Consider the following 13035-nt stretch of genomic DNA (forward strand, 5'->3'; position numbering starts at 1 on the left):
TTTAAAAGAGCTAGAAAAAAGAATTAGTAGTAACATACAGATGAGCTCCTTAACTCAATTAACTACCTCTACCTGAAAGCAAACAAAAAACTATGCTAATAAATAACAGGTTGTCAGAAACAGACCAAGAAACCTCATTTCTACTTAGAAAAAAATAAAAATTCTACTTGTTTCCAGACTTAAATCTTTTTTTTTTTTTAAACTTTTTTTTTGTTTGTTTCAATAGACACAGAGGCTTATCAACCCATGAAGATCAACAAAATATTTGGATCCACTCCTTGACATCCTCCCGTTATGCTGACTGGCACATTTTGGTTTTCAATGATAGATACAATGGGCTCAACCATATCCCTGCCCTCCGGCTGGTGTCAGGCTGTTCCACGCAGTACGAGTCAACACCCCGTGGTTATCAACTTCACATTCTATTTTAAACCTTAACAGACATTTTACCTCCTTGGCTCTTGCGTTCTTCATCCCTCCCCACTCCCTCTTTCTTGCCCCTCTGGCAGCAAAAGGCTATTCCTTATCCAAAGACTTTCTCGCTGAGGAGTGTTTGGTAAGAAGTTGTCCTACTTGTCAGGGTTTTCGTTTTGATTTCACCATTTGCTCTACATTTTTCTACTGTAGATTGGCAGCCCCCCAAGAACATCCTTCCAACACCAAGTGCTCGATTCGGAGATAACGTAGCTTGCGTCAAGTTTAGAACTTTGTTCTCCCACGTACTGAGCTGTCAAAGACCTTTTCCATTCCAGTGTAATCCAGCTGAATTTCAGGTTGATCTTTTGTTTTCACCAAGCTGCTCGCTGGTCAAGTGAACCATCTCATTCATTTACTTCTGCTCTTATGAGAAAATTAACCCTCAACGCGGTTCCCATAACAAAAAGCTTTTTTTTTTTTAATTTTTTTTTTTTTTAATTTTTTTTTTGGTAGGCCATGACTGAAAGCTTCCACTTGTTCTGTGTGGGGTTGGGGGGGAAGAGGGGAGGCTGTTGCTTCTGCCCCACGGCCCCAGCCTGTCCCAGGTTTCGATTCTGAACGCTCTAGACTGACATGCTGAGATGTGTCCACTGCTCTCGTTTAATCGCTGGAGGACTCCACTATCCACAACATCAGAGATACAGGACCTAATGAAATGACACTTGCTGCTGGATCAGCGTCTCCTAAGGAAAGAAAGGAAAAAATAAACAATTTAATACAAGATATCCCACACTGTACAGGTTAGCAACCAGTGGAATCGACTGTTAGTGATTTTGATATTCTTTTAACCTCTACATATTAAAAGTTCCTTATTTCTATTATCTGCACAAATTTCTCAGAAGGCCACATCAGACAGAAGAAGGTAGATAACTTGAATCAGAAAGTCCCCCACACAATTCCAGCAGCCAAGTCTAAAATTGTCCAGAAACAGCCAGCTGCCTTACCCTCCCAGATGAGATGCTGAACTACTCAAGTGCACAGCTGATCAGTCAATTTGTTGAAATACAAGCTATTTAAAATCATTTTCATCTTTTTGTGCAGTTTCTTAATGTTTATAGAAGTTCTGCAGAAATGGTAGAGAGGGCTTTCTAGAGTCAAATAATTGTTTAGAACGTTTTTAGAGAGTCGACAGTAGTATTAAAGTTTTCAGTCATCCCTTGTTCATGAAAAACATCTCCCTACCCAGAAAAAGTCACGTTTAATTCTCTTAAGAACACAAATGTGCATTGAAAAATTACACCAGTTTGCCGGTACGTGACTCAACAAGACCAGAGCGGTCTAGCGGTAACGCTGATCTAGCATCACTAACTTCAGCACAGCCGCCAGTCGCTGTATCTGGGCTGGTTTTCAGATGATTTCTAGACTGCAAATTAAAATCTAGTAGTACAAAGCAAAGTAAAAATTAGACACTTATAATTACAAGAAAGCTCCAGGGCTGCACAGCCAAGCCTTTTACCACGTAAACAAAACAGGTCATGCTTTCTTTACATTACTGCATAAGCCTCAAGCATTTGTTAAACAGTGATTTAGTCTTAAACCTCGTTATTCTTGCAAGAAAAATGTTACAAGTATGTTAAATTGGACATAGCAACTTCTGCATTTCTTGTGACAGATAAAGCTTTCATAGTAATTCTGTGTTCGTATGCATTGCTCTGTGCTGGTATCCAGAATTCGTGTATTTTACTTAAACACACCGTATGTTTTTGTCAGGAAGTACCGAGCTGATGCACCACTAGAACTTACCGCAGAACTTTAATTTTAATATGTTTAATAGAATGAGATTTCACTTGCAGAATGTTACAGCTGAGAAGAACCTTCAAACATCAATTAATCGTAGAATTGTGCTTTTACCTCTCCATCTCCCTTTAAAAAGAATAGTTCTGCCGTTGATGGGGAGGGAAGGAGAAAGGCGAGGACAAGCTGCGTGTATCTAACTCTGTAAAAATGACCCTCACCAAGCCAGCAGCCGCGGCGGCACGCCGGCGGCAGACAAGGCAGAGGAAGCAGTGTTTCAGTGGATTAGGGCGAGATGCTGCCGGTAGCAGCAGTTTTTGCAAAAACTGGTATTTCACATGACATTTCTCTCCAAATTAGTAAACTTAATCCAAGCCTGTATTTCGCAAGGTCAAACTCTGTACATAGTTGTAAAGACATCTTGAACTGTATGTGTAAAATGAATCAATCTTTTTTTTTTTTTTTCAACCTACTCCCCCACCTCCCTTCCCCACTACCACAGTTATTAATTTGTATACAAATCTTACAGTCATCTTTTCCACACCGCTGCAGAAGTATTCACACGGCCTACACACTGTGTGACAGAGAAACACACAGATACACTTTTACCTAATCATGGCTGGAGCAGAAAACCAGAACTTGCAAAAAGGCACAGACACATTACACCACAGTATAGGCTAGGAAATAATCACAAATCCATTGCACGTGTGAAGTTGGGAGAAGTTAAGGCAGACATCTTTATGGCTTAAACTGAAGGGTGCCCAGGAGAATTTATGAAATCAAGTCCTTTCTGCACATTGCTGACATCACAAGATCACAAAAAATTCTTATTCTTTCTTAACATGCGAGATCTTTGAAATTCTGTTTCACTCTTCTCCCTAATCCCTTCATCAATCCACAACGCTCTGTGCATTTCTGGAGTACTGTATTCCTTCATAAATTTCAGGCACCTTCCTTCTCCAAACACCTCCTCTCAAAACTCACTTGCTGCTTTGCTCTTCGTGACTAATCTCAGCTTTGGTGCTCTCTGGTCTCTCTCCCTAATCACATTAACCAAAACCAGGAAAATGAAATAGAAACACAATGAACACCTGGAATTTATTTTCCTGTTTTGAACATAATGCTTTTTCATGAGCAGTTCTTTTTGTGTGCCTTACTCTGCTGAATCCATTTTCTTGTTTTCAGATGCACAAGCTTTAGAGGGGAGGACAGTTCTTATGGAGGAAAGCAGCCTGTAAAGTTCAGACTCCTGCTCGGAACTGTTGCCTGCACAGACAGCAGAGCTAACTTACGGAAACCAATCTTTCCAGTGCAGTCCACCAAAAAAAGTGGCAGGATTTGGAACCCCCTCCTTCAAGTCCCTACCCTGGGCTTTCCTCCCATAACACAGCGGAAAAGGGAGGCTGGCATTTCTCTGCTGGGTTTGCATGGCATTCATGGAAAGCTACGCTAGCATATAGAATCATAGAATCACTTTGGTTGGAAAAGACCTTTGAGATCATTGAGTCCAACCTTTAACCTAACCCTGACATCCCACCACTAAACCCTGTCCCTAAGCACCTCATCTATCCTTCTTTTAAATACCTCCAGGGAGGAGGACTCTACCACCTCCCTGGGCAGCCCATTCCAGAGCCTGACAACCCTTTCGGTGAAGAAGTTTTTCCTAATGTCTAGCCTAAACCTGCCCTGGCGCAGCTTCAAACCATTCCCCCTCGTCCTATCATTTGTTACCAGGGAGAAGAGGCCGACCCCCACCTCACTGCAGCCTCCTTTCAGGTAGTTGTATAGGACGATCAGGTCTCCCTCCCCTCAGCCTCCTCTTCTCCAGACTAAATAACCCCAGCTCCCTCAGCTGTTCCTCGTATGACTTGTGTTCCAGACCCCTCACCAGCTTGGTTGCTCTCCTCTAGACATGTTCCAGCAATGCAAAACAACATGTGTGTATTAGGGAAAAGGATGTAGTGCGGGATCAAGAATGACAAGTGAGAAAAGGTCAAGATTAAAATACTGCTGAAAAAGATGGCAAAGAATAAGGTGAACTGAGCTGACACCCAGAGCACTGCATTTGTTAAGTGTTTATGGTATCTAGAATATGCAGATGGGAGCCATTTCATCATCAAAATCTCTGAAGCAAGAGCAAATTATTACTGCTGAAGTGATGACCTCCCTTTGTTTTGTTTTTTTTTTTTTTTGAAAAGAATACAAGAGATCATCGATAATGACAACTAAAGATGTCAAAAGCAGTGTGATGTACCAAGGGATAGATTTGCCAGTTCAAGACAGTGCCACACCAACACCAACAAGTTTATCTAGTTTGAGACGACAGTCTACACCGATCAGCTAGACTGAGCCTAACAGAGAAATTGGATTTAGGCTGCCCAAGACTTCTGCTATATCAGTAAGAAGTAAATTCAAAGCTTCAATATACAATACTGGTCTATACATCAACTACATAGCAGGAGAGGTATGAAGTGTGTTTGCCTAGTAGCTGAAACAGGAAATCATGTTAAACTCACATTCTTCCTTATTAACTATGCTCTGATTTTTCAGCATTAATGAAATACTCTTTATTATGAGAATATTTAGCTAATAAAATGCTAGCATCCTGTCATTACCTTTATGCTTCATTTTTCTGTATTAAATGGGTTAAAGAGAAGTCAGATGCAAATAGGAGGCCTGAAGTTACCGATTAACTTGAATATGATTTAGTTTGTCAGCTTATGTCTGCATGCCAGTGGGCCTTTTGACACAGACAGGTTCTCTTTCTTTACCATACTTTCGAAACAGCAGTGAGTTTTGAGGTTACTGCTTTTAATAAGGAGAGCTTTAGCAAGATAAATTCCTTGGTAAGGCTGCTTCTCTATAGTCAAATTTCTCATTGCAATTCTTGTTTCTTTCTTGGTAATCAATGTTTTTAAATAGATTTAATAAAGTGTGATGTGGTTATTTACATTTCACTTTGTAAGCAGACCATTTAACGGGTCTCAATCCTCTTTAAACAAAGGAAAAACACTTGTTTGAAGTGACAGGCTGTTCTCCAGAACTGTGAAAGAATATTTTCATGATACTCCATCACCAAAAAAAAATTGTCATAAATTTTGTGTTTCCTGAAGGTATCGGTTTAACAGCTTGGTAGCCAAAGTCCTCTTTTAATACACAAATGCTACAGAACTGGAGGCAAGAGTAAAAATTGTTGCCCTCCCAGTTCTGCTGAAGGAGATCAAGGAACCCTACTTTCAATGGAGTCACAGTAAATTATCTTTAAGGACAGCTAGCCTTAAATGTACGAGTCGCAGAAAGAATCTCCTCCTTGCAGAATCAGCAGGTCTTAAAACCTGAGGCTATACAAGCAGGTGATTAAATAAACAATAATAAATTCCAATTTTTCATCCAGCATTCTGCACATAATAATAAGAAATCTGACAAAGCCTGCTGATCTCACTGCACTAAATTCAATACAGCAAAATGACATTAACAGGTAACAAAAAGTAAAGACTGCAAAAGATTTCTCTCTGCTTTTTTAACAAAATACGTACTGTATAGCCACAGCCACTAATTCATTCTTCCATTTACTGTGGGTTTATCCCAGGCAAAGGAGGTGACAGATTTATGGGTAGTTTGGGTTTTTTTGTTTTTATTTAGCACCCCACTAGACCAAAACAGAATCACAGAAAAATTTCAGTTCCGTGGGCCCTCTGAAGGTCATCCAGTCCAAACACTGCGGGGCTAATTGCAAAGCTAGATCCAGTTGTTCAAGGTCAAAAACATACGAGAGAACCCAGTTCTGCCTTCAGTAATTTTTGAATCATCCATTATGACAGGTAGATTTGAAATTAACTTTCCAAATGAAGTTTGAAATATGGTGTGTAGGACATGTTTAGCAACACAAAAGTTAAGGTAAAAGCACCAAATCAGTTTCTCTACTCTTAACACTACTTGAAATGCAAGAAAGTCCTCATCCCAACCTTACCTATCAGAACCTGTCAGGTTGTAGATTAGAGTGGAATCAACCAGGAGATTTACATGCTCAAATTATTCCTAACCTCAGGAAATTTAAAATAAAAAGTTGCATACCTTAAAGAAAGCGACATACATTATTATTTCCAATAAATTTGAGTTACTATTGCGAGAAAATAACTCAGTCTTCTTCATATACAAAGAAGAAACAATGCAACACAGCTCACTCATCATGTAAGTGATAACATCTATAATTATACAAATTGGTTCTATCACATAGGAAAGTGAAAACTTCTCCAAACAGATACTAAAATTAATAGCTCAGTTCCTATTTGCTCTCAGCAAATAGGAAGATACTCTAGTGTCCTCGGAGTCTGTGGGCTAACTTCTTAACTAAAAGATGAGGGTAGTCTGGGCAGAGAGCCTGCAGTTCACCCTTCAAAGTGGGAAGACAATCTTCAATAGATCCTGTAAATCAGAAGCTCTAAAAAATGTAAGTGACAGACAATCTAAACCACAAGCTGTAAGCCATTGGTGGACCCACAGTCTCCAATAAATACACCTCTGCTTAAATCTCTTTCAGTTGGGGTTAAGAAAAAGTAACATTCCCTTACGCCAGGCTAAGATGGCCGAACTGATGCATGACTGCAAGCCTGAGCATTGCACTAGGCAACAAATAAAACATGCCTGCTAAACCAAACTTCCGGTCCCTGCTCTAAGGAGCTTACAGATTAAAAGGAACAAAGAGTAGATGACATAATACAAAACTACATCAAAATTGCAGGCACATGGCACAGCTATTTGAAGCAAACACTACTGAAACTGTTTGCTGGACAACGTCTGACCTACTTTACAGTCAAGTTCTACGTTACATTTTCCCTAAAACATTTGAAAATGAAAAGCTTTCAAAATAACTGCATTTAAAAAAAATCTGCAAACATCACATCTACTGGTCTGGCTGCTGTATTTAAAGAATAACTGCAGTGTGCTCCTCGTACAGGTTGTGAGGCATTTGGGAAAGATGATGGAAAGAAGAGAAGACTGCACAGTTATTTACAAAACACCTGCAAGTATTATGGCAATTCAGTGTAACTGAATAGTTTGTATTTCTATGACAGTATTAGGCCACAGTGATATGGAAAAACTAAATGGACAGCACTGCTCATTTTATTGAGTTACAGCTGGTTAATTTATAAAAAATTATTTTAAATTGCAGTCTGTTTTCAAGAAAGTAGGGTTTTTTTGTATAAGCGGTATCTGCATAGGGTCTCAGTGGAATGAGTGATCATCAGGAAGTTATAAAGTGACTATAAAAATGTACCAGAAAGAAGTTGGCAATGTTACTGTAATGTAGATTAGTATAATACATTAACTTATTTACAGTTTACAGAGACAGACCCATTAGTAGGTAAACGCTCCCTTCCCAGTTGCTGCTCCTATCTATCCACCTCCAAAATTAACTTGTGAAGAAAAAAGAAACATGAAAGCAATCTGCGTTTCACCTGAAACTCTGTCTATTCAAGTTTGTGCTGCAGGGTTAATTTAATGGTTTACTCACAAGCTTACACCAAGTGGGAAAAGACACACTGAGATATATTAAAGCTGTAGAATGACTATTAGGCAATCTGGAATGACTCTCTTCATGTTAATACTGGTTTTGGTATGCTCTTGCACGCCATTAATCAAAGGTCCTCCTCTCCCCTCCCTACCTTCACTATATTTATTTTCCATTCAGGGCTTCAAATACAGAGGGGTAGAAAATCTCAAATTCACCAAACTGAAAAAGCACAATGGGAATTTCTCTACATACTCAAAAATATTCTCCCACCCCTCTAACTGAGAAAGCAGACTTGCGTCCTTTCCCTTGTAAAAAGCAGCTCAGATTCTACCAGCCATTTCACAACTGAAAAATAAACCTCTGGCTTCCAAACCTCTGTCAAGGACATATTTACAGACACCGTGTTAGAAGCACAAAACACTGCTCACGATATTTTAATAGAATGCTTTAAAATGGAAACTATTAACAAGTGCATTTGCACTACACAGATTATTATCTGTTTCAATTATGAACGTAATTACTTGCCCAGAACCAGAATTACCACATTTAAAGGAAGAGTGTCCTACCTCCCACCAGTTTTAAAGATTAGATCTGCATTAGGTGCTCCCTTCGGATGCTGGTAACGAGGCCGCCGTTCACGATTAGTATTGGCTGGAGCGGGACGCTGTGCCAGGGACTGCAACATTTCTGTAATTTCATACAGAAGAAAGTTAAATACATCTTCTATGCATCTTCTTAAAGAGAAATTTACACAAGCACATTTCACTGCGATGTAGTAAAAAAAGACCCCTTATTTACACTTTGCTATATTTTAGGGTTAACATCCTCAAGTTATTCCATAACAGCTAATTTTAAAAAAGTTACTAAATTGCATAGACAGCTTTGACAAATCCAAGCTACCCTGTAACATGAACTTGCATTTCCAGATGTTCTTACAGAAAGAACTGCCAACAGTGGTTTTCATCACAGGTGCTTAAGAAAGGGGCTGTGACCTTTTCTTTCTAAATGTAACACCCACCACTTTCTTTATCAATGATCAGGGACAAAGCTTCACAGCAGTATGAGAAGCCACAACATTAAACCACCCTGAAATAGTAACAACTGGACAATGTTGCTGCCAATTAAAGACTCAGCAAGAAACCTGTCCTAAAATTAGGCACTGAGAAGGCAGGTATTTAAGGCTAAGCCAGCCCTAATAGGATCCTTTTACAGAGAAGACAGGCACCTGAGGGTGGCTCAGCTGACCTACATTACACCAGCTGTCTCATGGATGGAGTTTTTCACTTTATAATTAGTGAGAAGAAATAGGTGGGTGCAGAAAGAAGGCTACACTACCCAGTTTAGCCCTGGACATCCAACTTTTGGCAGTTTAAACTAGGTAAGTATGGTGTTTTGGCATTTGGTAAGATTTCATTTCTAAAATTTCATTTAATTTTTTTTAATGATAAAAAATGGCTCTTTACCAGGCTAAGGTAATGGTTATTAAGCACCCAGTACAATTACGAATACATCACAGGAACCTCCACATAACCTCTGCCCATATGTTCATACATCTAATGGAAAGTATTTCTGACAGTCCACCTGTGCAAGAATCTGCATTGCTCAGCAGACAGATGGAATAAATGAAGGGGAAAAGTGGAATAAGCTGTTAAACAGATTACGTTTGAAAGTCTGCTCTGTCTGGTTCCCTAATCTCTGGTAATCTCATTGGAGACACAGACCCATCACCTGCTAGAAACAAACACACTACTCTCAGTGTCTTGCACAGGGCAAAGCTGCAGGCTCTAATGAGATGCTCTCCCCATTTACAAAATGCACATGAAGCTTTCAGTAGCTATCCACCCAGTCCTTGAGAAACTGGGAAACTATGAATGATTTAATATACAGTATTGGTGTCAACAGTCAATAAACCATGTATTCATGCTCTGTATATTCCCCTATCAACACCTGGAAACAGCAAAGGAAGCCGTTCAACACGCTGCCAGTCCATTTTTGTAAATATCATGAAATAACATCCTTCAAAACAATTCTGTATGCCAGGAGATCTCCATGTTGGCAATGGCAAGACCCAGGAAGAAAACAAGATATTATGGAACATTGCCAGCCAGGTGCTAGCAGCAAGCAATGAACGAGCAAGTGTGTGCATGCCTGTCTCTTCTGTTTTTCATGCTGTAGGTGAAAGAAAATATCAGCATTTGTGAGAAGTCACTAACTGAGAAGTTGAATAATTAAGAAGATAACGGAAGAAACAGCAAAGGAGCACAAGGTATTTAGCTTAGGCATGTCACCCATCTTTGGTTTTAGTGAAAGCAAAAATAAAACTACACAGAAAAATACTAGTCTATATTAGAGTCACCCAGTTCCTAATATTTCTTTAAAAAATAGACTAGTATTTTTCTGTGTAGTTTTATATTAGAGTCACCCAGTTCCTAATATTTCTTTAAATTAAAAATGTTTATAATACTAATAAACATTGATGAAGTATTAAATAATTATCTGATACTACTTTGGTGAATTTTCATCTATTAGCTACCCTGTGCAGATAAAAAAAACCAAATGTACATGCAAATATTAGGACAACCCTGAGGCACTCTTCCAGAAATTGAGACTTCTTCCTCCCTTGGTAACTTCAAAGCTTGAAGCAGAAATCTGAAACCAACTCTTTCTTTCAATGGGTACGTACCAACTTGTTATGGGCAAGCTCACTCTTCAAAAGTAACAATCAACTGCACAAAATCTAAATAAAAAATAGTTCCAAAGAAGAAAGTAGTTTGGCCTGTTTAACCTGATTAAAAGGTCCTTTTTAGTTTGGTTTTACTGTATATATTAACCCGGTTAATATAAAAAAAAAAAAATCAACAGCTGTTTTAAAAACAGATGTCAATTATGGAACCTATTTATTCTGTGTTGATTTTCCTTCTATATTAACCCTTTATACACAGCACCTAAAAAAAAAAATAATCTATGAGCAAGTGAAAAAAATTGCCTATTACTAGTTATCAATCGGTATCAGTTATCTGATTAATTTCTCTTCGATGAAATCAATGTGATCATTTTTTGGATAAGAAGCACAGTTGTTCACAATAAAATCCTAGATTAAACAGAGTGATTTTAAAGATACCAACAAAGTCATATGACAAGGCATAAAAACCCAAAGGCCCTGACCAGTAAAAATATCAGAAATATCATTAATGAGGAAAAACCCACAAAAAGGCTGATGAAAGCACTTACATGTCTAATTCTAGAGTCTGCTGTTTCTCTTCATTTTCACGAGTGGACTTTTAAAGTGGGGAACGTCTCGGTAAAGAAGTTTTTAAGCTGATTACAATGTTCAATACTAAGAATATATTGTGTTACCATTTCAGAGCTCTTGAGATGCTCACTTTGGAAAAATACTCCCTTTTACGACTTAAAGTTTAGTTCTTGCACTACTAAAGTTCTGAAAGGAGCATTAGATTCCATAGTGCTTTTAGAGTTAGCCCTGCTTTAATTTAAATTTCCCATTTCTTGATGAATAATGACCTCTCACTAAATACCTTAAATGATATTTCCTGCTAATTAACTACTTATACTGTGATTAAAACCAGACTGCAGCATCTTTACAAAAAAGGAGAGCAAGAACTTTGGAGTTGTTAAATGGAAATACTGACATAAGAACTGAATACCATCAGTACTATTGCTCTGGCTTTGTTTACTGTCTGAGTAAGCCAAGGGAAGTCTAGTCTGAAAAAACCCCAAACAAACCACCCAACACAAACACATTAAGTGCACCAATTTATGGGCTGTATGCTCTGTTGTATTAACTGTTTGCTTCAATCTGTCCAGGTACCAAAATACCTGACTTGCATATCTTTAAGAAACAAATTTGATCATATAATTTGTATGAAGCCTTCATTCTGCTGATATATTCTTATGCTCCAGATTTGTAGCTGTCATAGAACATTTAGCAATATGAAGCTGAGGTGAAGGTTACCTCTTAGCATGTGCAAGCCTTAGCAAGACTGATCAAGATTCTAAATACTATTAATATCTAAAAAGCAGAGTTTAAGTTGCACAGAATTAATTCCTCTTGTAACCGACTCAATTGTCTTGCAGCAATAGAGACAATGCCACAAACTTCAGATTGTGTTATCTTATTTTTAAGGAAACAACCTCGGTTCTTCCCCTTTCCCAAAATAAATGGGAATGCTGAGATTTGAGGCTCACTTGAAAACTTCCTTTCATGAAAGAACTATAAAAAATTCCAAGCAGAGAGGCCAGGGAGTAAATAATGAATGACTGAAACTAAAATACAGGTTTCCCACGAAGCACTGCAAATCAAGATTCAGAATCTGAACCACTAATCATCACAAATAATATTTTCTGTAGATCCACAAAAGTTCCTCTGAAAATAAAAACAAAGTACTTGGTGATTTTTCTTACCCTGGTAGTCCTCTTGTTCTTGCCGTTCATTGATATCCAAAGTGAGCTTTTTCATCCTCATTCTCTCCTCCTGTTCAGCTTGCTGTTGGTTCCAATGGTTTGCAGCAAGTTGGGAAGACATTGGTACATTTAGGATCTTAAACTGCAAATGAAAATAAGTTTTTAGGTGCCCATCACAGAAAAAAAAAATCAACCACAAGACAATCCAAAGTACAGAAGGGTTGCGGTTATTTCTAGGTTATTGTGGTGAAATACTTTCTACAAAAGTTTCTACTGGAAAGCGTGTTGTTTGATGGTTTTGTTTGTTTGTTTTTAAACTCCGTTTCACATAAGGAAGCATGAGAAAATACAAGATATTCAGACCTCCTAAAGACACAGAGAACATAGAAAAAAGGCTGATGTACTGCTAAGGCAAAAGACTATTACACAGTATTTATGGGAACAAAACTGATTAACTTTCACCATAGCTATATGCTTTATTTCTTATTATCGTACAAGTTGATACCCTCACAGTGAATTACACTGGTCGTGAGATAAAAGCACCATAGTTGGCTCAGAAAGCTCTATCTCCCTCCAGAGGTCTCTACTTTCCAAAGAGATGAAGCCCCTGAGCAGAATTTCTACTATTTTCCCTTATGATAACAGAAAAGAAATGTTCCAAGCATCTCAGATATCCCCCAGCATTCCTTAGCTTTTCCTTTTACAAATTATTCTAGCTCCACATTGCTTCATACCAGTCTGGAGACAACCTTGGAGTCAAATTTAATCTTTTCCTCCTCCCCCACACCCAAACATCCACACTACAGATTCAACATGTTATCTGATTTGCCAGAAGCTACATTAAAGGTAAGCTTGGTACCACTCCTACAGAAGTACCTCTCTGAAAA

The 13035-nt window shown here is 38.4% G+C and overlaps 1 protein-coding gene across 4 annotated transcripts in view; it reads right to left on the minus strand.

The window, feature by feature from the left end:
* Positions 1–812: 812 nt before the first annotated feature.
* Positions 813–13035, minus strand: part of UPF2 (UPF2 regulator of nonsense mediated mRNA decay) — a 64716-nt gene continuing 52493 nt past the window's right edge. For all 4 annotated transcript variants that reach the window (XM_035889179.1, XM_035889176.1, XM_009649455.2 and 1 more), the window contains 3 exons: positions 12149–12290; positions 8293–8413; positions 813–1160 (listed from right to left, as the gene is read on the minus strand). In XM_035889179.1, the coding sequence (XP_035745072.1) occupies positions 1151–1160; positions 8293–8413; positions 12149–12290 (273 nt within the window). In that variant the 3' untranslated portion in view covers positions 813–1150. The remainder of the gene's footprint in view (positions 1161–8292; positions 8414–12148; positions 12291–13035) is intronic.

Source organism: Egretta garzetta, unplaced genomic scaffold (assembly GCF_000687185.1).
Source record: "Egretta garzetta isolate BGI_Z169 unplaced genomic scaffold, ASM68718v1 scaffold291, whole genome shotgun sequence".
Classification (NCBI taxonomy): Eukaryota; Metazoa; Chordata; class Aves; order Pelecaniformes; family Ardeidae; genus Egretta; species Egretta garzetta.